Source organism: Bolinopsis microptera, chromosome 2 (genome assembly GCF_026151205.1).
Source record: "Bolinopsis microptera isolate Bmic1 chromosome 2, MBARI_Bmic_1.0, whole genome shotgun sequence".
Lineage (NCBI taxonomy): Eukaryota > Metazoa > Ctenophora > Tentaculata > Lobata > Bolinopsidae > Bolinopsis > Bolinopsis microptera.
Window position 1 is genome coordinate 15,411,071 of NC_087073.1, and position 26,080 is coordinate 15,437,150.

Genomic DNA, 26,080 nt, shown 5'->3' on the forward strand with positions numbered 1-26,080 from the left:
ATATATGAAAATACACGACTATTTATGACTATTTATGACTATTTATGACGAGATATGACAAGTTTGACAATATGTGACAATTGTCGACAAACCGTGTGCGTGGGAAAATGGGCAGGCTCGGTCACTGCCCTTAATGAGAAGTGTCTCTGTTATGTTTCATTATTTTAAACACTATCTTATTGCTGTACTATTATTATTACCAATCCTAAGGTTGTTAAGGCCACAGGGGGGGGGGGGGGGGGGTCGAGGCCTCAAAAAATGCAAAAAAACATTATGCTTTGAATCAATATATATTTTTGTGGTGGATACTTTGCCACCACTCATTTGTCTGTAGCTATTTTACTTTTTTTTATAAATGAGGTTAACCAATTCTCATTTAACCTCATTTTTTTGATAAATCGATAATGGAGGGCAGAAATATTGATGCCATTACAACTGAAAACTACGATAAGCTTTGTTTTTATTGTTTTTGTGTTATTTCAGCAGTTAAACTTTGAAAAATATACAAATAAAGGCAAAATTCTCAAAAATCACATAACATAAAAAAACAGTTTTTTGCCTCTCCTGAAAACCTCGAATTTTTGACTTCAAAATCTATCTTCTCCTAGAGTTTTTATCCATTTCACCTCATATTTGGAACTTATGTTCCTGACATAAATTTAAAAGTTTGTTATGTAACGATTGTTGTAATTTTGCTCCTAACTCTTTTTATGAGGTTAACCATTTTAAATTTTGTAACCCGCACTCATGGTTAACCTCATATCTCAGCTTTGGAGCAAGATATCATAAATCGTTACATAACAAAAACTCAAAATACCTTGAAGAACATTGTTGCCAAGTTACAAGGTTCTAAGTCATAAACTGAAAAAGAAGATAGATTTTGAACACGATTTCATTTAAAGTTTTCATTTACAATAGAATTACAGGTAAACCTCAAAATTCAACGCGCGATATCTTCAAATAGGAAACTTTGTTTTCGGTAAGGACAAAAGCATTTGAAAATTTAGATAGAGCTCTACAACATATCTCAAAATCTCAAAATCGACCTCGGACCCCCCCCTGTGGCCTTAACAATTAACATTGCCAGTGAATGGATATTAATATTTGACATTATCAGTGAATGGAACAATGAATGTAGAAGTTGCTGTACTACTACTATTTCTTTTCAACATTTGTCTATCTGATCATGGTATGTGAAAGTAAATTTTACAATTTTTTGATTATTTGATTAAAAAATCACACATTTATGTTGACGGATGGATCATGGCTATTTACATACCCTCGGCCTTATTTTAGTCAACCTTTTATGGATACAATTTACTGATTTGTTGAGCTTTACCTTTAGACATGAGCTGATGTCCTAAATTTTACTTAACTTTGGTTTACCTTATATTGAATTGTGTAATTTCAAATCTACTGAACCTAAGTTGCAAATTACTCCAGGTACAGAATACAGGATCACAATAAAGTTAAGATCAGAAAGCCCTGATCAGAAATATTATTCCGGGCAAGATTATTGGAGACCGTTGTATGTTACTGTTAAAGGAAACCAAGGGGAGATTAAAGAACATGAATGCGCTAGTGGGGTCAATCTACCTGCCAGTAGTGTAACATGCAAAACAATCAAGGACCAGATTTCTATTGGAAAATTCAAGTGTCTGGCATTTGCTGAATTCGATCGGGAGTATGGTCCAAGGATCATTTTCACTAGGGTAAGTTAAATAATCTTATTTTGCTATGATATGACTGTATCTTGATTGACGTTAACCAATAACAGTGTATGACTACAATATGCCAGAATAGTCCTTAACATGATGTTGCCAAATGTTTCTTGTGTACATGATGCAAAACTATGTTATTTAATGCATTCTCTGTTGATACTGTCACATATCCAGTTTTGATCCACTGCATTAATCGAAAAAGTACTTTGCCTAATCTGATTCATATAAAAAAGCAACAACAAAGATGCTGGTTAATATATTTTAATATATGATTTATTAGTTTCATTGATTTATTAGTTTCATTGAATAACCACCAAAATTTATTTCTAACAAGAATTTTGCCGCGGTAACACCACGCACGATCAAATTTCACGATCAACTTTATTGACTGTAATAAAATATTCTGTCTCGTCTTAGTTATTATTTGTATCTAACATAAACTAATAAATTTTGATGATTACTCGACACATCTACATTCTACAGCACCAAAGACTATTGAGCCTTTGATTTGATATAGGATTCTTTAAAAGCATACCGCAATCTTGATCTTAGTTGCTTATGTAAATTTAAAGTAACATCTGTTCTAAACTGTATTTGCTTTTTACCATTCAGTGTCGATCAACTGTTAAATAATCAGCCACGAGTTTATCAGCTGATATCATAATTTTATTTGTTTTGACTTGCTGAATTTTATCACTCAGTAATTTATTAAGCTTGTTCACCAAAATAACACTTAAATTGATGATTGATCCGTGTGTAACAGTCGTCAAGCACCAAAAACTGGTTGCTATGCTTGTAATTAATTAACACATAACTGGTATCGCGCGCGCAAAATAGACTCCTTTTATACACATTATTATAGGGGAGTGGTCTATATTGCCAAGGAGCAGACTTTTGTCATCACCGCAGGTCCATCGGCCCACCTCATATATCCTAACCCGATTACTTATTCCCTACAATCTTTTTGCCTTCGACAAGAGTAGGGAAACAATTCCTCACTGACTACTACTACTACTACTACTATGTCGGAGCTAAGTCCGATCTACGCCAGAAAACCCCCTCCATATATCCCTGTCCCGCATTAGGGTTCGCAGTTCATCTTTAGAGTTTGTCCCAGCTTCCTGAACAGTAACATAGACAAGTAGCTTTGTCTTGGTCGGCCTTGCTGTGCTCTACCGTGCGTAGGTTCCCATAGGACTAAATCACTGGCAAGTAGCTCAGGCCTCAGGATGTCGGATGCAGTGTCCCGCCATTTTTAATCTCCTGCTTCGTAACTTGTTTGACAGCCTTGGTAGGCTACCATACAAAGTTATATTGCTGACCTTGTCCTTCCATGAGATACCCAGCATCATACGCAACATCTTTGTGTATGTCCCGTCCAAACTTTTCTCTTGAGCCTTTGTCAGTGTCCAAGTTTCTGATCCGTAGAGCAGTACTGATTCACAAGCCGCTATGAACAGTCTAATCTCCTCACTGAGCCTGAGGCAAATGATTTGAAAAAGTTAATTGAGATGGCATGTCAAGAAAGGAATACAAGGATACAAATTTCAAATCCTAAGCTACAAGATTGTCAAGATAATAACGATATCATAACACGATTTCTTGACCTTCACAATATTAGGTCTTTCTTAATTCAATCAAGTCAGTTTTTACAGATTTAGATTTAAGGGGGCCGGGGGGGGTCTTCATCAAAATTCTCTCGAAATTGACTTTGTAGTCGTTTCTGATAGAGGGGAGTGATATCTATCAGCTGTTTTTAGTCCCATGGAAAAATATTGTTCCTAGCCAAAATTATTGCCAGTCAAAGGTCAACGCTTATGTGTAATTGTATTGCGCGAGCGATTTTCAATCGCGCGCCCTGAAAATCGAGTCTAAGAATCTATCTTCTCCTACATTTTTTGAGCAATCACCCTGAAACTTTCAGGATATGTTCTAAGGACCATTTAGAAGAGATTGTCGGGCCAGAATTTTGAGATAGGCCTAATAAAATTTTTTATTCGATTTTGAAAATCTTGGACCTGAAAAAATCGTCAAAATACGAGGTCCAAGATTTTCAAAATCGAATAAAAAATTTTCTAAGGCCTATCTCAAAATTCTGGCCCGACAATCTCTTCTAAATGGCCCTTAGAACATATCCTGAAAGTTTCAGGGTGATTGCTCAAAAAATGTAGGAGAAGATAGATTTTTAGACTCAATTTTCAGGGCGCGCAATTGAAAATCGCTCGCGCAATACAATTACACATAAGCGCTGACCTTTGACAGGCAATAATTTCAGCTAGGAACAATATTTTTCCATGGGACCAAAAACAGCTGATAGATATCACTCCCCTCCATCAGAAACAACTACAAAGTCAATTTCGAGAGAATTTTGATGAAGACCCCCCCCGGCCCCCTTAATGTTATTTACAGTGCCTTTGTTGATGCTTGAGCCAGGCCACTTTGTGCTCGTTCTTGTGCAAGAAGACGTGATCGAAATTAATGTGTTTAGCAAAAGCAAATAGTTTGGTAGAAAATGAGGGCAAGTTTTTTGATAACATTCACAATAATTGTGCTATCGAGTATGGCAAAAGCATAAATAAATGGAAGTATAAAGAATAAATATTAAACAAGTATGCAAATTTGTCATCTTAAAACGATGGTAAGATGAAGAAAAGGCAGATAAACTTTTGTGTCCTATTTATAGCTGATTGATAAGAGGTAGTCTTGTTGATTCTAATTTTGTATAAGCTGACAGATATTTCTGGCCTTGTCAGGGTCATTATTTTCTGGCCTTGACGTCATTATTTTTTGAAATTGTTAAATTTATTCAAACTTTCAGAGGTGACCTTAAATTTCAGTTGAGGGTTGACGTGATGGATCATGATGCAGTTAAGACACATTGGTTTGTTCCTGACAAAGGTTTTGAAGAAATTGGCCTTGCAAACAGTACAAACGAATACTGCTTCGACAGTAAGTACAATTATTTTGAACTCCCAACTATAATTCTTATTAACTGCATTTTTGAAACTTTAACAGGTAATGGGTATTGCATTGCACCTGAGATTTCGTTTGAAACTTAGACAAAGAAGCAATGTTATCTGTTTCCAAATAAGTATTTTATAATTTGTAAGATTCAAATTTTAGGTAGTCCGCATTCACAAGTTTTATTTAAGAGTAAAAGATTAATGGTGAATTTTGTTACTATAAAAAGTCATTCCTTTTTTATTTTATTGTAGATTGTCTTACTAAATTAGTTGATATTTTATTAACTTTTCGTCTTTCCACAACAGAGATCTATCCTACTGGACTTCCTCAAGAAGATGCCTGGATTCCTGATTTTAGGAGAGGGAGGAATCCTCTTGATGGTGAATATGGATTTTTCCACTATCTGTTTCAAACTTTTATTTTTCCAGCCTTTTTTGTACTTTTGATCAGCATTTTCGGTATTATTGCTTGCGTACGTGGACAAATGTGCCGATGTTGCAACCGAAGAAACCGTGGGTATGGTGATCAACCTATTGTCACAGTACAAGCCCCGTAAGCAAAGGATGGATTTTACCAGGCTCAGTCTGCACTATTAAATAATCAACATAGCCACGCCCTGCTTGATTGGACCGTAAAAGATTTTGACTGCAACAATATTGTCTTCCAAAGATCACTACTTGCTGGCCACACACATCTCATCTTGGACAAAAAATGAAAAAAAAAACCATACCGAAAAAATCAGTCCCAACCCACTTACCATTTTCTTGATTAAGCTGTTCCTAAATTTTCCACACACGCACATTTATTGTGATTATATATATATATTTTGTGTATTTTCTACATGAATAAGAACAGTTAATAGTATTATATAGTTAATACTAATAGAACTATGACTATGTTTACAGTATGCACTGAAGGGGTATCCTAGGAAGTTTATTCAAGAACTTTTAACAGGTACCCCTCCTCATTTAACCCTCAATTAAGTTTCCTTTCATTCGGCTCAGTCGACGGAGGAGATTGCATAGATCCAATGAATCCTTAGCTACTCCCTAGACTAGGTGACATTATTTAAGTTAAAATCATATTTGATATTCCTACCTTATAACTGAGTAACTGTTATTTTGAAATGCAAGCTTAATCAACAAAATTGTTGATATGATGATAGCTATGTGATATTTTGAAATAGATATAACATTTGTTTTGGCCATTTACATCTTACTCTTACACATTACAATTACTGAGAACATACATACATTTTGGAGTTTAAATTATCACTTTTGTCGCCATGCCATGCCAGCTGCTTTGAAGTCGGCAATTTTTATTTTCCATAATATTGGTTGTTGATATTTGAAGCGGTAAATGCGATGTTTCATTTCATTTCATATCAAGCACCAAGTATGGTTATTAACTTCTGAATTTAAACATGTTTAGATAGATATTCTTCAATCTATAATCTTTAACTGGGTACCAGGAATTTTCAGTTTTACAACAAAAGGGACTTTGGTGTACAACTCTTTTGTACAAATAAAGATATAAATCCATGCCATTTGCTTCGCCGAGAGCTTTTGAATGACCCAATTCCTGGATCCAGAATATTTTAGGCTAAAATAAACTTAAGACAGATAGTACATGCTCGGGTTGATGATAGTTTATGATATCAAATGATGCTACCTACTGCAAATTATTGTTTTATTTTACCATCTCTGATACATAATCAAATTTAAACAGCAATTTACACCTTGAGATTATTCAATAGTTTAAAGAAGCTTTAATGAACTGTGAAGATAGTTAACATAAGTTTTATAAACTTATGAACTAATAACTAAAAATTTTGAAGGTGCCCACCGGTGCCACGCTTATATTGGGTCTCAATTATGCCAAATTTTGCCAAATCACCTGAACATGCTAAAAAATTGGGCATAATTAGGACCAAATATGGGCGTGCGCGTGGCTGCAGCTGTCCCACATGCACCAGTGGGCACCCGGAGTCCGGAACTCCCTCAAAAGTTCGGTCACAGGCCCTAGTTTGTTGGACAACTGGCTATCTCAAAATCAAATTTCACAAAAAAATCAGGGCAAACTCCCCCTTAAATGAATACGTTATTGAAATTGATTTAAAGTAACAGTGTAATACGTGTAGTTTTCATATTCAGTTATTCTAAGCTATAATAATAATAAACCAGATATGATAGTGTTATTTTAACTGTAAGCAATGCCTTGAATTATAAATAATATGTAAATACTGTAATACTTATCTGATGAGACTTGTGATGATTTGTTTCTTTTAGTTTCTATCTACATCATATTATATAATAATACCCCGAGTTTGATTAGAATCTATATGGTGCTTACTGCTTAATGCAATGATAGCTTTTGTTAGAAGGATGATTCTACCTAGAAATGATTCAAAAATGATATAAATACAATAATCAAGTAATCAGTAAAAGTACAACTCGTTATTGAAAAAATGAATGCTAATAAAATGTTTACAGATAGAATGTCTCGAGGTGGTAGAATTGTGCAACAACGAGGAGGGAGGCACAGCAACGCAGCTTATGCAAACATGCACAGTGAACCTCCTGGCAATGCCAGTCAGGACAGAAATATGCCACAGAGGAGAAGGAAAATTCTGGGAGAAAACACTTATCGCATTCTCATGAAGGAAAGTAAGGTTAAGGTTGTCCTTGGACCAGAAGGCAGCCATATCAAGGATATTAAAAGTAGATGCAATGATCCTTGTAAAATCACTATCTATACCCAGCACGCTAACGGAGAACCTTTCCCCCCTAAGTCTCCGGATAGGATTTTAAACCTGGAGTGTAGCTCTGTTGATCTGATAAATGTGTTAACCGAATTAATTCCGCATTTGCAGATCGCTCCTCCTGAATTAATGATGAACAAGTATAATGAAATTCGACTTGTTGTTCCAGAGTTTGTATGCAGCATGATTATTGGTAAACAGGGGATGAATGTTAAGAACATTCAAAAAGACTTTCGGTCGTTCGTGCAAGTCCATAAGGATCCGCTTCCTTATTCCTCAGAATTTGTCGTGTCATTAACGAACAAAGATGTGAGTTGTCTCGCTGGGTCCGTTAATAGGATCTACGAGTCAATCCAGAGTATCAAGAGTATCTCCCATGTTACCATGTTCAATCCTATTGTGTGGTATCCTGGTGAATTTGGTGACACCGGAAGCTACACTGAGGAGATAAACTTAAGAGGGAGAGGTCCCCAGGCCCAGGTTTATCCTGAACCAGAAGAGCCAAGATATTATCGTGAACAGCCTAGATACCAGGATGACAGCAGGATGCGTAGGTCACAAGGCTACAGCAATCATCGACAGAACGACCATAGCTATGATGATTATGAGCCATCAAATAGGCCACACCAAAACGGTCACAACATGAGGGGTCACAATATGAGGGGTCACAACAATATGAGAGGTCAAAATTACCAGAGAGGACAGAATATGAGAGGGAGAGGTTATCACGGTAGAGGTTCGGCTGGTGGTAGAGCCAATGGGAAAACTAGGGGCATGCAGAGAATTGAGTATCGACCAGATCCTGACAGTGAACATCAAAATAGGAATTCTGAGGATGTAAATGCCGATAACGCCGATGACACCGTTATCCCAAGACGACCCAAAGGTTTCAGAGGCAGATCTTGAGCTTTGACGACAGAAATTTGTTATCTTAATTTGCAAAGTTTGTTATCACATTATGCATAGTACCATGAATATTAGTCAACTATTTCCTTAATTACAATGTTTGTTTTTACATAATTATGTGTACTAGATTATACTGTAGCTTTTTTCATAAAGTGAGCTGCTTTGCGACGCCAAGACCGACAGCTTAATATTATTAATAAACTTATATTAATCTATTAATCGTTATTTTATCAAAATATGTTATTATATCTAATATATTATTGATAGCGAACGTGTTGCAGTTTGGGGGAAGTGTTTATGACCTATTTTGACCAACTCTTTGAAATAAATTAGCTGCTAAGTACTGATTTGAAGCCTCTAGTTAATGAAGGCTTGAAGGCCAAGACCAAGGGGGGTTAGCGATCACGATGTGCATAATTTGACTACAAATTTTCCAATTACTATCAAGATCATAATCGGCTTAATCTGTACAATTAAAAAACTAAGAAAAGTCTTTTCTCTATGTGCATTGTACAAAGACGGTCATGGTCATTCATTAAAAACACTTCTTTCAACTATATCGAGAGAAAAGATGATTATGAACTTTAAACTATCATAATATTATATTGATTAAATAATTTGCAGATTATAGTATAATACACTGCATGAATGCGACAGTTTCAAGGTTTGAACGCTAATTTCAGTTCTTTAGGGAGTTCTGATTAATTTCATATTGTAATTTTTCGAGTCGAGTCCCGTGTTAATCGATTTTTCGTCGTTAATTTCGTTTTTGCAAAAATACTGAAAACGGATTTGCCCATAATATTTAAAGGGAATTTCCTTTCAGCATCAAAATATTGTGCTATGTTATTATAATTTTCTTGGACGAAGTTGTTCTATTTTTTTTGAGTTGAAGATATCAAATTCCCAATTGTTATAATTATGTTTGAAAGTTGTGATACATTGTACATGAAGTTTACATGATCAACCAAGTAACATTTTCTTGTCTTTGCATGAATTGGAATATGTAGTGTAATGGCAGTATAAGTAATGTAGTAATGTAGTGCAGTAATGTAGTGTAGTAATGTAGTGTAGTAATGTAGTGTAGTAATGTAGTGTAGTAATGTAGTGTAGTAATGTAGTATAGTAATGTAGTAATGTAGTGTAGTAATGTAGTGTAGTAATGTAGTGTAGTAATGTAGTGTAGAAATGTAGTGTAGTAATGTAGTAATGTAGTAATGTAGTGTAGTAATGTAGTGTAGTAATGTAGTGCAGTAATGTAGTGTAGTAATGTAGTGTACAGTAATGTAGTGTACAGTAATGTAGTGTAGTAATGTAGTGTAGTAATGTAGTGTAGTAATGTAGTGTAATAATGTAGTGTTGTAATGTAGTGTAGTAATGTAGTGTAGTAATGTAGTGTAGTAATGTAGTGTAGTAATGTAGTGTAATAATGTAGTGTTGTAATGTAGTGTAGTAATGTAGTGTAGTAATGTAGTGTAGTTATGTAGTGTAGTAATGTAGTGTAGTAACTTAGTAATGTAGTGTAGTAATGTAGTGTAGTAATGTAGTGTAGTAATATAGTGTAGTAATGTAGTTTTGTAATGTAGTGTAGTAATGTAGTGCAGAGGCACATATTAGGTGCGGTAAAAAAATCGAAATTATGCGGTACCGCACCCGACTATAAAGGTAAAATGTGCGGTAAGGTGCGGTAAATTTTTACCAATTATGCGGCAAATGTGCGACGATTTTTTGAAATTTGTGCGGGAATTGTGCGGTTTTCTTTTGCATTTTCTGAAGGACTTTGGAAATTCTAAACGTATAACCGCCGCTCTTATCAAAAATAGGTCTGTTTATGTGTTACTGAGGGTGTAGATGATTGAACCTATATTGAGATTCAGTTATCTGAGAACAGTGACTTGATCTGGTAGAGATCAGGAGACAGTTATTTGAAGACGCCTCTTGATAGAGTCGATTAGATCCCATGCGTGATCGCAAATATGTGACACGCTTGTTGGCATTGATCGTCAGTACTTGTAAACCATTTGATCCAAGATCCATTAAGCCCACTATAAAGCCAACGCTACAACGAATAGAGCTCATTACCCGATAAAAAGGGCTGCAGGTATGATCGAAGTACGGTAACGACGAGGGTTCCATAACGGCCTGGGTCACGGTCCCGAAAGGGCCTGGGTAACGGTCCCGAAAGGGCCTGGGTAACGGTCCCGAAAGGGCCTGGGTTATGGTCCCGAAAGGGCCTGGGTCACGTGGTAACCGGGTCACGTGGCCCAGGCATGAGTTCCAAAAGGGCCTGGGACACGGTCCCGAAAGGGCCTGGGTCACGTGGTAACTGGGTCACGTGGCCTAGGTATGAGTTCCAAAAGGGCCTGGGTCACGGTCCCGAAAGGGCCTGGGTCAGGGTCCCGAAAGGGCCTGGGTCACGTGGTAACTGGGTCACGTGGCCTAGGTATGAGTTCCAAAAGGGCCTTGGTCACGGTCCCGAAAGGGCCTGAGTCACGGTCCTAAAAGGGCCTGAGTCACGGTCCAAAAAGGGCCCGACTTTTAACATATTTTGGTTTTTACACTCGAAAATCTTAACGCGAAAATTTCAAAATTACGCGAAATTACGCGGAAAATGCTAATTATGCGGAAATATGCAGAAAATTACAAAATGTGCGGAAGTGTGCGGAAAACAATAAATTATGCGGAAATGTGCGGAAAACGGTTAATTGTGCGATCCCGCACCCATCGCACCTAATATGTGCCTCTGATGTAGTGTAGTAATGTAGTGTAGTAATGTAGTGTACAGTAATGTAGTTTTGTAATGTAGTGTAGTAATGTAGTGTAGTAATGTAGTGTAGTAATGTAGTGTACAGTAATGTAGTTTTGTAATGTAGTGTAGTAATGTAGTGTAGTAATGTAGTGTAGTAATGTAGTGTAGTAATGTAGTGTAGTAATGTAGTGTAGTAATGTAGTGTACAGTAATGTAGTTTTGTAATGTAGTGTAGTAATGTAGTGTAGTAATGTAGTGTAGTAATGTAGTGTAGTAATGTAGTGTAGTAATGTAGTGTAGTAATTTAGTGTACAGTAATGTAGTGTATAGTAATGTAGTGTAGTAATGTAGTGTAGTAATGTAGTGTAGTAATGTAGTGTAGTAATGTAGTGTACAGTAATGTAGTGTAGTAATGTAGTGTAGTAATGTAGTGTAGTAATGTAGTGTAGTAATGTAGTGTACAGTAATGTAGTGTAATAATGTAGTGTTGTAATGTATTGTACAGTAATGTAGTGTAGTACTAATGTAGTGTAGTAATGTAGTGTAGTAATGTAGTGTAGTAGTGTAGTGTAGTAATGTAGTGACATGGCACTAAATTTAGGTTTAATTTTAAGAACTTTTCCGAATATAGACTTTTTCTAATCGGTGCAATGAGAACCGAAATTTATTGACCATGTCCAAACCTCTCATAATACGGTTTCTTAAAATCAGACCCAATTTAAATTGATTTTAGGTGGTAGTTCATACCTTACAAGACTTTTTTATAATGTACGAAATGTGACGGTTTTCCCGAAATTTCGCCATATTTTCGGACCGCCAAAATTTCGGTCGTCGTAATAGAATCCGTCGCATTATTTTTAGCTTATTCCAATAATTGTGGCTTCATCGATTCATTTTGTTCTTGAAAAGTTAGTGATATGATGGTGGGACAAATAAACACAATATTCCATGATGAATTTAATGTCAAGTAATACGTTTTAAATTTACAATAAATTACATTTATGTGCTAACATAAACGTCTTATAAGAGACTAAGTCAAGATAAACAATTTAATACCAAACTCAATAAGTGAAACTGAAAGAGTCGAGCCGGACCCCTTAGAGGAAGATGAAGAAATCGATTTATAAGTTTCATTTTGTTTCAACATGATTTTACCGATTTTTAGAAAATTTTGAATTTCCTTTGTGTCAGAAAACAAAATGATGAAAAATACCCTTATTTTCTGTGACGTCCGAAATGTGACGGTTTTTGTTCAATTTCGCCATATTTTCGGACCGCCAAAATTTCGGTCGTCGCAAATTGGTCCGCCACAAAAATGTCTTGTAAGGTAATAGTTTCGACAAAATCAACAACAAATAACCAATGCGACTGGCTAATATATATATATTATCTTCCAATTTCCATCTGTCTAACCCCTCTAACTGCTCCTTATTATATTCTGATAGGATAATATGTAAAGTATGTAAAACATGTAACTTGGCTGGCTAAATGATTGTGTGATGAGTTTTATCCTGTTTTCGTCTGTACCTAGTCTGCCAGTCGTGTTCAAGCAGTGTGACACCAAGACTGTTGATATTGTTCACGCTTACCTCCAGAACATTCTAGCTAAATCAAACTCCTCCCTGGCATCATCTCATATCCAGGTGAGTTATATTTCAAGAGGACACCCATTCTTGATATAATGCTTGAAATTTTCATTAGCTGGGAAAATACAATCCCGTTTTCGGGGTTTAGCTACTTGCATGAAACAGCTGCACACTAGTAACACAATTTGGTTAATCAGCATTTCAGCACTGTGTTAGCCTTTATGTAACTTGTGCTGAGTGTTGACAGGTCTTGTGCTTGTTTAGCCACTACTCTGGTGCCACTTTATCAAATCTAATCTGTAACTATGTTTAGATCTTTAGATTTTAGTCATACCAGGGGTGTAGGAATGATTTTCTTCATGGGGGGGCCAAATTCAAAATTTTTTTTGGCGCTTCGCGCCACACCCTAAATTTTTTGGCGCTTCGCGCCAAATCCTGAATTTCGAGGGTAAGGGCAAAAGGAAATTGCAGCATGTGCGGTATCGCGATTTTTCACGTTTGCCGCGACAAATCGCGATTTTTCAGATTCTGGCCTCACGACAAATCGCGATTTTTTTCAGTTCTCCGCGTCAAATTGCGCATTTTCCTTTAAATCTACGGACCAAATTCTCGTTTTCTATAATTAGTATATGAAACCAATCAGTATCGCATCCACAACCTTCCGAATGTAGGAACGGACTTCAAAAAACCGAAAACAGAAAAATATATTTTCGGCTCAGAATGATCAAGGTAGCATGAAACATGAACTAAAGTAATTTCCAGAAAAACTTTGAAAAATTTTGACCTAGAAAATTTTTGGTCCTTGTCATTCTCGATACGTACCTCTGAAAGCAGAGCTCCCGCTTCCGAGCTCGTATTGCGAAGGGGAGGCCTGCCTTCCGAGATCGCATTACAAAGGGGAACCCTCGAGTCCAAAAACATACATCGAACTTCGAAAACCAAAAAAAATATTTTTGGCTCATAATGGTCAGGGTAGCATGAAACATGAACAAAAGTAGTTTCCAGAAAAACTTTGAAAAATTTTGACTTAGAAAATTTTCGGTCCTTGTCATTCTCGATACGTACCTCTGAAAGCAGAGCTCCCGCTTCCGAGCTCGTATTGCGGAAGGGAGGCCTGCCTTCCGAGATCGCATTACAAAGGGGAACCCTCGAGTCCAAAAACATACATCGAACTTCGAAAACCAAAAAAAATATTTTTGGCTCATAATGGTCAGGGTAGCATGAAACATGAACAAAAGTAGTTTCCAGAAAAACTTTGAAAAATTTTGACCTAGAAAATTTTTGACTAAATAAATTTTCGGGGAAAAAATTTTTTTCCCAAAAATTTTTAGAAACCTAAATTAAAAAGTTGGCCCTTTTTGGCCCCTTGCCCAGATTTCATGGGGGGGGGGGGGGGGGGGGGGGGCGATGGCCCCCCCTGCCCCCCCGCTTCCTACACCCCTGAGTCATACACAATATTATATTTGTTGTTCTAAAAGGAAGGAACGTATCAAAACTGGAACCTTACATCAAGCTCATTACAGGCTCTAAACCAAGATGGTATCTCAATCTCACTCTACTACAGAAGCGTAAAGGATGAGACCAGTACCTATATCGTGTGTTTTATCTGTGATGGTACAGCCCTCCTCTCTCCCTTTTACCATGAGCTGGACAAGTACACTGATACTTTGGTGGAACATCTTGCTGACCCTGAATCTTATCTCCTACGATGGTGGGCGAACTTATCATAACTTTAACGCAACTGTGTCTCAACATGAATCATAATTGTTGATACATGCTATTTTCTTGAATCAGGGGCCTCAAATGAAATTTATATTGTAATAAATTGACTGTCTTCAAATGTTGTACTTTACCGTCCATTTAAAAATTTTTTCAGGCAGTTCAATTGTATTGAGTATGTCTTAAGAGTGGTGGATTACTTTAAAAATGATCTGTCTCCCCTGCTGTACATAGCTTTGTCGAGGAATAATATCGAGATTCTGGCCAGCAATCCAAACAGTCAGATCGTCAGGGACACTCATCTGTTTATTTCATCCTGCAGTCTCAAGGTACGTTGAAATCTTTCAACTTGAACTGTTGCCGTTATTCTAGTTATTAAGATTTGATCATTCCATAGTAATTGCTCTTCAATCGTTATCTTGATCGTATGAATAAAATAAACATACCGAAGCTGAAAGGGTTTTTATCGTACGAATTACTTTCCATTAATTTAATCCTTACCAGGAACTAATGTACAACACAGAAGTGGTATTTGAGCCGTGTACAAATGCCGAGGAAAACACAGTAATGATAGAGTTTGATAACAAAATAGTGAACTACGAATCTAACAAGTTCTGCTCGTGAGTGTGTTTTCAACAGTCATCTTTGCTGTGACTTTTATTACTTAACTTATCGTAGTAGTTAAACTGGTTAACGTGTGTTTCACGTGTGTTTTAATGATGATATTTGATCTCACAAAATCCCGAGGGCCGGGTCGGTTAGGTTACAAACTACTCATTTGTTACATTACTTGATATCTGAATCATAATCATCTGGGCAACTTATATCCATACATCCATCCCCTTTATCTTGAATTTGTCGTTGAACATTCCCAACCATATTATTTAATTAATATAATAATAATATAATAATTCAATAATGTAATAATGTAATTAATATAATAATTTCAGAAAATGGGCCTCAATGATCGAATCAGAGTTTGATGCGTATGTAGTGCGGCAAAAGCTAGAAGACTATAAGATAGCAGCGAACGAGGATCTGAACACATTCCGCAGATTGTTGCACCTAGCTGAGGCTGACCACTATGCATTCTTTCAGGTAAATACCATTATTAAACAGTTAAATTAGCTTCTTGTATTTTGGTTAATCTACCGAGACCCGAGGGCTTGTTGACTCAATATAAGCTAAGACTGTGCCCGCACTGCACTTATTAATATTGTAAGACTTTTTAAAGTAATCCATATCATCTCAGGGTTACGAGTTTATAAAGCTGCACGATAACGGGAAGATACTATTTGAGATGCTATCTCATGAGAGTATGGTGTACAGTCTAGAGAGTCTTGAGAACCTACTCAATATTCTTCAGAAGTTTAGACTCTATAAGGACTCTGTTACGTTGAACAAATCCTCTGTATCCTCATAGCATCTTGTAACATTAGATTTCTTAGTCCATTATAATAATATATAGTTTTTATCTGTTCATATATATCAGATTGATTATCGTGTGAATATTATGTTGCCCGAATTATGTGTACTGTGTAGTTCCGACTGTACAGCTATGTATTTTCCTGACTTAAATTGCTGTGTTCTTGCTCTTAACTTACTAATCCTGATATTTGTATGAAAGCGAATAGATTTGATAGGTTCTTTATCTTTTTAAATTAGATTCAGGAATCAATTTCATTCAATTTTTCTCCTTGCGCCGAGAAATCTAGTGGCGAATATTATGACGTAATAATATTATGTTTTTAACGTTTTAAAATATTTTCATGTACCATTTTGACGTATTAAATAAACTTATATTTCGACATAATATATTAGTGATAGTTGATTTTCGTGAAACAATTTTTGGGATTTAATTTTGTGTTACTAATAGTACCTATACAATTTATCTATTTAATATCACAAATTAGCAGTTTTAATGCTTATCGATGAATTCCTGTTTTATTTAATTATTAAATAATTTGTACTTTTGATATTTACTACTACGGCCAAAACTATAGCGCTATTTTATCGAGCTTTCCGATTTTTAGAATTAGTTCAATCAATAGAGCATCTAGTTCTCATCATTTTTTAAAGCATCGAATACTCTATATTATTATATGATATATATATATATCAAACATTAACCTGTATCTATACATTTATAAGCAATAAACATATTCATTAGTTCAGGCAACGGAAGAATGATCTCTATTAATTCTATCAATAATAGTCAAGTAAAAGCGCTTACACAATGTCTTAACCTTGTTCTAACAACTGAGCGGCAGCTAGAACCCTGGATATGTGACACAATCTCCGACAATATCCGGTCTGTACTGGACTCCTACCCAAACAAAGCATCTTCCGATCAGAAGTTCGTATCTTCTCTACGAGATATTATCCACACTAATATCTACAACGTTAAGTTACAGCTACAGGTCGCTAAATTGGTATTGCATCGCTTTGATTTCAGCTTGAACGAAACATACGATGTTCTTGTGCATCTTGATCAGTTCCCTGCAGAAACATTAGATATCTGTACATTGGACATCATGAAGTATCTCATGATGCGGTCTGATGCGTCTTGTGTATTTAATACGATGTTAAAGACAATAAAAGAATCTGCTGTAAGTAGTTTGAACAATTATCTCAGAAAAGCGAGTGTGTCCTGGCTAGCTAGATACTGTACTGTCTTCTTCCAGGAGGATCATGAGTTTGTTCATAGGACTTTGAAGGATGAATTGGACGATAGGTTTCTGTGCGATGTTTTGATTGCTATTTACGAAACTGATAATGATTGTCAGAATTTCGCAGTTCAAATTGTAAACAAATATTTCCCTCGTTTGATTTCTCCTGTTAGTGAGGGATTTAAACTTTTGAACAAGATACGAGCGCATATGGTCTTTCAAAGTCTGAGTGATGCCCCGGAATCTTCTAACGATTCTCAAGCTATTGAATATGCAAAACTAAATTACGATGACACGGATCTGTACAACCAGTCATTTTATCGAGAACTTTTCGATTTATCAGTATCCTCTCAGAAATTAAAGGCAACGGAGAAGATTGTAGCCAACATTTGTAAAGCTCAAAACATAGTGATCTTATCTGTTGTATCAAACTCAGTTTTGTCTGAAAAGAATTGTCCCGAACAAGCCGATTTTTTTTGGGGAGAAATGCTGCAGAATCAATTTGCTTCACATAAATTACTGCAGAGAACAATGGACATTATCTACAATGACTGTGCCAACATGAGGGAACAGCGATGTGCTCTATCAATTCTCAGTGATATTATCGACAAAGAGGAACTCGTCAGTATCATAGCCTCTTCAGATGTCTGCCATCACTACTCTATATGTGATGAGGTCAACTACACATGTTTCATGTCTACATTCTTTACTTATCTCAAGGAATGCTCGGTGGATTCGTTTGCCATGCTTTCTGATTTGACTCCTAAATTGAGCAATCTCTCAGAATTTGCAAACTCCTGTGATCTTCTCCAGACGCAGCTCACTAAATTGTTGCTTCAAAAGCTTATAAATGGTGATTCTCGTGTCCGTGATCTTGCGTTAGATCTTGTTGGGAAACTTGACCAATCCCTAGTGGATTCGTCAGTTGTCAAACACATTCTGGCCGCTTCCTACACCGATGAAGACTACTATATAAAATCATCTTGCTTTAAGGTTTTGTCAGATTTCCATAGCGTTAAGCTTTCTAATGGTCTTGATGCTACCCCACCGCTTTACACATTGAATAAGATCATAACATGCATTGAACATGATGATTCAATGGTGACGATATCATTCTTCCAATTTTTAGAAAAGCACTATAACCTTGTAAGTGAACTTATTCAGAAAAATGTTGATGTCATAGCGAACGAGTGTAAATTGAAAACAAAGGGCTCAAAACTGGACCAAGATAATGATCAGAACAGACACCTTGATGTTGATAAAGTAATACACGAGGTATGTGATTCTGGTGACTGTGCTGACGTTTCTCTGATTGCAGCATACCATGAGAAAGAAGCTGTAATCAGCTCTTCTCAGCCTGAAGAGCAGCTGGTATCTGGGATCTTTAGATTGCTGGGCTCAGATAGATGTGATGTAGAGCGTATGAAGGCTTCTCTCGAGCTCATGACGGTCATTGTAAGGAGTCTCCATGAAGTTGAGAAAAGCATTGCCATTAAATTCATGGAACGTGGTTATTTTGAGATGGTAGAGAGCTTTAACAGTCCTTTCTTGAATCAAACAATCAGGGAATTCAGCTGTGTGTTGGAGGGTGCTAGAGTGTTTCCAGAACTGGAGACCCCAAAGAATCAAAATTTGATGACAGTCCTTACTTTGTTGAAGGCAACTCCAGACCCGGATCTTCATATGGATTGTTATTGAATTTATATTGAGATTTTATCATTTAAAAATTAGTGATGTTTTATTTTATTTTGTCATCTTATTGTTTTAATCATGATCTCTATTATCAAGTTTATTACAATATGGTAACTCGCTTTTTAATTTATCAATTATATTTAAAATCGTTATTCTATAATATCCCCTTTATAAAGTAATTAATTAAAGGTGTTTTCTTCAAAAGTTAGGATTCAAAATTTCAATAATACGGATTGAAATTTAAATTATCACGTACATAATAAATATTGTAGGTATTGATTTCGAGTATGGCAAACGACATTGACGCATACTGGGAGTACCACAAGATAGTTGGTGATGAAGTGGGTGACACGCTGCTCACACCCCAACAATTTGAGGAATACAAGAAGAAAGTAGTTCCAGAACGAATGAAGAACAGACTATACGTGAGCTGGAGAGTAGAGGGAGGTATAGATTGTGAGCTGGTAGGACCGGAGAGTATGTGTCACTGTCAGCACCGGTACCGGCAGCACCACACAGATAACCCCCAGAGGAACACTAAGTGTAAGAACTGCAGATGTAAGAAGTATGAGTTCGTACCCCGAATGGGCTCCCAGCCAGCCCGGTGCAAATGTAAGCACTATTCCACTGATCATGATCTGAAGAAAGAGTGTAATAAGTGCACGTGCACCTCCATGCGTATCACCTTGTCATGTCCCTGTGGGAGTCCTGCGTATCTTCACTATACTTGTCTTGAAACTAAAGAGGAGCGACTTGCTGCGGGAAAGCCAGTGGGGCAGGATGTACCGTATGCTGCTATGGGAGGGTTAACAGGGTTCAGTTCACTGGCACCTGGTTACATGAGATTTGATCCAAGTGGGGCCAGAGGGGACTCTGTGGACTTACAGCCTGACACAGTTGCTAGGTCGTCCCATCAGAGGTACTGAACCTGAACAATCTAATTCCAGTTTACGAGTCACTCAAAGTTTAGGCTCTGGAGAACGGTCAAAATCAGGGCTGTTATTTATACTCAAGCCTTAGTAAATTATATTTGTACCTTATAATGGCAGGCCGTTATAATATTATAATAATATTCTATAATCAGTGTGTAATAGTTGTAAATATGTAAATATTTGAACAGAGTATAAATGTATGTTTATAAATATTTGATTTCCCTTTTATAACATCATATTATTATGAATAATGTACATAACATAATGCATACTTCAGAATAACAAAATATGTATACAAAATTCCCGTGTTCCAGTGTTTTAAAAATGCTTGTCATGTTTTATAGTACAATTAGATTTGAAACATCACACAGTGATTTATATAGTATGTTTATCAAACAGACGAATCCGCAAAATAGTTATCGATTGATTATCTTTATAGACTGTTCAAATTTCCAGCTAACCCACTTATTTGATGCGATTAAATGATTAAATAATTAGACCAGACATAGTGTTCAATGCTACCAATTTAACTAACAATGAAACGCACATTTGCAAGGCTTGCTCAATACATGCGCTTCACCTTACAATTTACATAGCTGTTTAAACTTTATATAACAGCCCACGATATTATTGAGATTGTAACTTTACCTACTTCATGATAGCGAATACAGACACACTCTATGTAGAAGGAAGACGACCAGATAATCATGTCAGAGCACTGGGAGCATTACGAGAACAAGCTCAAACACGAAAACTTCAACCCCAAAGAGTGTAAGACCCTTTTTTATTTCATTGTTCTTACCTACCTAAGCTGTTACGGATACACGAAAAACTTATTTATAAAAACCATCCTTAGTTTTTAATTGTACTCGTAATCTTCGTGGCTTACACTTAAATCACGAATATTTCCTTAAATTATAACGGACTTATTATTTCAGTTGTGCAGCAGCTGTGCAAGAATCTCGACAATGCTCAAGATCTCTACAGTGTCAAGAAGGTAGTTGAGGGTATCAAACAGACACATGCCACGGATTTGAAGAAAAATGTCTACAAAAACTATGGACAGTTTATTCAGACAAGCAAAGAGATCACCTACCTCGAGGCTGAAATGTACAAACTTGGCCACCTCCTGACCGAACAGAAAGCGCTGATATCCTCCCTTACTGATGATAACATAACTTCAGAGAAAAACGAAGCTTTGGACATCTCTATCACGGAAGATTTGAGTATAGCCAAGATTTGTGAGCTTGTCCAAGGAGCAGGTGTGCTTCATGACATCCCGGGCAGGAAGATGATACATAATGGCAATCTGGTGGAACTTGGAGAAGATGAGCGGCATATTAGGCTCTTTCTCATGAACGACTGCATCATGAGTGCTGCTCCGACAAAGAGTGCGTGGATGTCAGAAGCTTACAAAATGGTGGATTTGTTGGAACTGAAGAATGTTACCGTCATGGATGTTCAAGATCAGAAGCTGTGTTTTAAAGTTACCCAATACCCTGCCAACATGTTTTTGTACAGAGCTGAAACAGAGCAGAAAAGAATAGAATGGGTTTCCCTGATAAAGCGGGCTCAACAAGACCTAAAAGAAGCAGTGGGGGATCGTCCAGACATAGAACTGAAACAATCAAGAGATGAAATGATTGAGGGGACTTGGGAAGAGAACCAACGAAGAACTAAATTTAGAATTGAAGCTCTTTTAGAACTACCCGAGCAACTTGATGTCTGCATTGCTCAAAGAGATTTTGAAAATGCTGTAAGAAAGTTAAGGGATGCCAAGCCAGACATAGCCAAACTGGACCAGTCGAATCACGGCCCAGAAATTAAAGCCAGAATAGACAGCAGGCTACGACAGCTGACCGAAATGTTGACTGAAGTTAACATGGGTTCAGGAATGTATGCCCACGGTAAAGCCAGCAAGAAGCCTGTCAAACAACTTTTACTTTTAGAAAAGGTCACGCAGGCTACATCCTTGTTTCTACGAAACAAGTCAACTAACCTGAAGATGAGCATCCGGAGGATTAAGATGGAGGGAACCATGACACTTTACATCACAAAACTAAGCCAAACATTCTTCAGCACTGTTGCAGCTGTGGGGACGGAATTCAAGGCTGTTTTCAGTAACACTGAAGCAGGTTGTATGCCATCCTATGTATCATGGGTAGAGTCGGAGCTGGAATGGTTTGCTGACATGTTCTCCCGACAGGTATTCCCTCAGGGTAGCGTGGTGGGACATGGTGTTGCAGGTGAATGTGTCTCCATCGCTCTCAAGCATGCTGATCAGCTGAGTATGAATGGTCTGGATATCAGTTTCCTGATGTCCAGACTGCTGCAACCTGGAATTTCAGAGACTCTCAAGAGAAATCACATCCAGATCATGGAGGCGAGTCAGCTGAGAGCCAAGGAAGAACATTGGAAGAAATGTGAGTTCAGTAGACAGACTGGGGACATCAAGAAGTTAGACGACCTACTTAAAACTTACAATGTGGATCTCTCCAAATACTGTGTCTCCACTGGTGACGACAAGATTTACGTGACCCTGTGCCACAGCGTCATCAGCTTTGTTCGCTCTTTTCACTCCTACCTTAATGATGCTAAGAAAATGTACAACGTCCGTGTCAAGAAACAACTGATCGACTCGATAACCAGCTGTTTGCAATTCCAAGCATTCCAGCTGAAGTTAGCTCCGCCTGATGAGGAGATACGGACAGTAGTCAGCTCCAGTGATATGTTCATGAACAAGGAGTTCATACCTGCTGTCATTACTTTCTTAGAGACACAAGTTACTCAGCAGCCCGTACCTCAGATTAGAAGTATTCTTGATATGAATGATATGCTCTGATTGACGTTCTAGATTTGTTGCTAAGGGAATTTAGTTTCTTATGACTCTTGAATTTCATTAAAAATTTGATGCAGTTTGTTAATAACATGAAAATGACGTTGTTAATGAATGTACATACAGTGATAAAGTGTAAATTGATACAAATTGTCTAATTGCGTAGATATTTGAAGGACACGTTAAACGCTTTAATTGATTTGTAAAATATGTTACAGTGTCTTGCATCGTTCTTCGCAAATTGATGAAGTGAATATTTTATTACGGTGTCTTTTCTGTAATCGAGTTGCTTAATTTAAAATTCGATCGAGCTTTTTTGCTCTGTGATTGGTTTATAACTCGTAGCTCCTAAAATTAATCACTCATAATATCCTACCAGAAAACAATTCCTAAAGAAGTGTTGAAAATATATAATATATTATCAACACTTCTTTGTTATATATAATAACATTTTAAATCTTATAGTGTAGTGATTTGACGTTCAATAATTTTTTTTGTTACGTGATTGCACATTTGCTCGAGTCGAAAGTAATCCTAAAATACACAAATACGCTGCAAAAGGTAATAAAACTGTTATCGATAATTGATTGATTGCCGAGAAGCACTAGCCGGAGTCCCGAGTCATAACTCTGCACTAACACCTTAAAAAGTTAAAATCTCAAATTACAATAAATTTAGAAATAGACACACATGATATAAAATATATAATAACACTACGTATTATATTAGGAAATTTGAATAATTTTCATTTCTTGGTTGATGTGATCATCTTCATCCTCGTGTACACTTGTATGAGCTTGGAGAAGCATCATGAGCGGGCGTTGCCAGGTAAATGGCTATCCCGTGAATGGAAGCTTAGTAGTTTTTCCCCATTTCTTTACAGAAAATTAGAACAGTGACACAAGGTCTGAAAGAATGCGCACAGATATTTCATAATAATACATGCTACATAATAATACATGCTACAGCAAAATTTAACTGTCATTTACCATATTATGGTAAATGACAGTTAAATTTTGCTGTAGCAAGTAGCATTGTAAAAAAGCTCGGAGATTGTCATAAAATTTCGTTTTGAGGTAAAAGTTTTGTTGCTCGTCATTATCAACGTGTGATGTGGCATGTGCCAAATTATTTAATTTTCTGAAAGTTCAAAATTAGAATCGTTCCAATTCTTGTCATTCTGTTCAAGTGCTTGTGCAGTAAGAAAAATGCTTGTTGACATGAATGAATTTAAGAATGTGTCTTGTTGCCAAGTCGTGCCCTTGTTTACAATGTTGGCCGTTTTGTTAAATAGTTTAGGGCGGTTTATTATAATATAGTAAACAGTTTAATGTAATTAAGTTTGTCACTATGTTCAATGTTCATGTATTATTATGTTCTTCACAATATGGGGTCGTTCACATATTACGTAATCACTTTTTGGAACATTTTTACCCCCCCCCCCCCCTCCGTAATCAGTTTTACACGTAGCTGTTGTGTCAAAATTACACTAGCGTAATCATTCGGAAACCCCCCCCCCCCCCCCCCTCAGCTGATTACGTAATATGTGAACGACCCCATATGATTGTTTCGATTTGATTCTTCAAAGTATTGAGTGAACTACATATTTTTGTTTAGCGTTTGCGTCGAGCATCGAAACAATTGGCCCTCAGGGTTTAACCTAAAATCAGCTCACTTTCTCATTTGTATACTGCGTCACTATCATTTTTATTTAAAAAAGAAAACAGCAGAAACATTAATCCTCTTCATATAGCATCAGGTAATGTCTAGTTCCATATCCAGTGTTGCTAGACAGAATGGTAACAAATACTTTCGAAGCGCCGCAGCTGGTGTTGCTCCTGTTCTCCGCATTGAAAGATACCAGAAGGCTCTTAATTGCTATCACAAAGCTTTGGATGGTGCAGTAAACGAGGAGGAGCGAAGTTCAGCATACAAAAACTTAGCTGTAACCACCCACTACATAACAAATCTCTTTTCAGATCAGGTTGAAATCCATCAGGCTTTAATCCATCAGGCTCTGTTTTATTTTAAAGAATGTTTAACCTATGGTAACTTGGCCATCTCTACCGGAAGAGGAATTATGTCAGAAGATTGGATCGGAACAATTGTGGAGAGGCTAGAAACCATTTTCTCTGATATGTTTGACTTAATCGTGTCATTAAAACTGCACCAAAGAATTAAAATTCTTCGTCGATTTTCTTCCGTTCCAGAATCAAAACTTCATCGGGCAAAAATGCTTAAGCAGTTGGTTAAGGACTATTTTCATATCTCTGTTGTATCACTAGGAGAAAACAATTACAAGGAAAGTCTTCGTGCTCTAACTGAACTGTACACTCCTTTAACTAAACTTGAAGAATTTGTTTTCGCCAGCTCGGACGGCGAGTTTATTCTGCAAGTGCAGGATTTCATCAGCACCATGAAAGAAGACGTCTTTAAGAATCGTTGCATATCTGAATGTTTACAAAAACGTATGATCGCAGATCAGCTTCTTGAAACTTATATCTATGATGTTGAAGACCTGGATGTGAATGCAATTTGGCAGGTTATTGATTATTACACGGAGAGTGTCGTTCTGACCCGTGAGAATGATGTGGAACAGGAAGCTATCTCCCTTACTAAAATTGGGATTTTGTACCACAAAGTGCTGCTGCAAAAGAGTAAGGCTAAGGAAGTGCTAATGAGAGTTCTCCAACTTGCTCAATCTTTACAGCCACGAAATCTCAGTCAGGAGCAGTGGTTTAAGGATGCTTCCTCCATACTTTCGGAATATCAAAGGGATCAGAAAAGAAAAGAAGAACAAGAATGGGAGAAGTCAAGAAAAAAATATCTTGACAATTTGGAGCCGAACCTTAACATTCTGAAAGAAAACATGAATAAACTGTCATGCCAGAATATTCTGGTTTGGTTGTACACTGAGCATCCTCCAGAGCATTGTGCCCGCAAGTTTGATGTAGACATTGAACAAATCTCAAAAGCTCCTGGAGATGCTCTGAAGAAGCTTCTAGCAAAGGCAATTGTTTACTATCATCCAGACAAGATTGATACTAAAGCTCACGGTATGGAATATAAAGTGTGGTGCGAGGAAATCACTAAAAATCTTACTGGAAAATACGAGATGATGAAAGGAGTTTAAACCTGGTGCTATTTTGGGATAAGAGAAGAAGGACGAAGGTGATGAAAGAAAGTTTTCGTACAGGGTGGGCCAAAAGTCAGTACCCATACGTTGGACTTTAAAGCTCAGTCACTGAGTGCCCAATTTAAATACTTCCTTCTGGTATGACTTAGTACCACCACTGGTTCGAGGAATTTGTCAACTCGAAAAATATTCGCGTTCATTTTTTTCAAATGGAAGTTCATTTTCACATTTATTTGATAGTTTGGATAGTCGGATCAAGCTAAATATTATTGAATTGTGTTTGGCCATTCGAATTACGTTTGTCCTGAAAGAATTAGAACTGTAGCTTCTCAGATGACCGAGATATGAAGCATAACGAGTTTATTCATTACGTGTGATCAGGTGATTGGTTTACCTAATCACGTGATAA

The 26,080-nt window shown here is 36.9% G+C and overlaps 3 protein-coding genes across 5 annotated transcripts in view; all 3 read left to right on the forward strand.

The window, feature by feature from the left end:
* Positions 1-26,080, forward strand: part of LOC134826252 (prenyl transferase-like) — a 92,610-nt gene that overhangs the window by 18,482 nt on the left and 48,048 nt on the right. The window contains exons 2-3 of one of the 3 annotated variants that reach the window (XM_063838562.1): positions 20,360-20,470; positions 20,638-23,140. The exons of the other annotated variants lie outside the window; for them this stretch is intronic. Of the exons in view, the coding sequence (XP_063694632.1) occupies positions 20,407-20,470; positions 20,638-22,541 (1,968 nt within the window). The 5' untranslated portion in view covers positions 20,360-20,406 and the 3' untranslated portion in view covers positions 22,542-23,140. Of the gene's footprint in view, positions 1-20,359; positions 20,471-20,637; positions 23,141-26,080 lie in introns of those variants that run through there. 3 annotated transcript variants of the gene reach the window in all.
* LOC134826705 (protein Njmu-R1-like) lies at positions 12,537-16,313 on the forward strand. Its single transcript, XM_063839195.1, has 6 exons — positions 12,537-12,744; positions 14,211-14,398; positions 14,564-14,735; positions 14,911-15,026; positions 15,357-15,504; positions 15,659-16,313. The coding sequence occupies exons 1-6, from the start codon at positions 12,601-12,603 to the stop codon at positions 15,827-15,829; spliced, it is 939 nt and encodes a 312-aa protein (XP_063695265.1). The 5' UTR covers positions 12,537-12,600; the 3' UTR covers positions 15,830-16,313.
* On the forward strand, positions 18,836-20,194 carry LOC134811021 (protein FAM221A-like). The gene has a single exon (XM_063817727.1). The coding sequence runs from the start codon at positions 19,055-19,057 to the stop codon at positions 19,691-19,693; it is 639 nt and encodes a 212-aa protein (XP_063673797.1). The 5' UTR covers positions 18,836-19,054; the 3' UTR covers positions 19,694-20,194.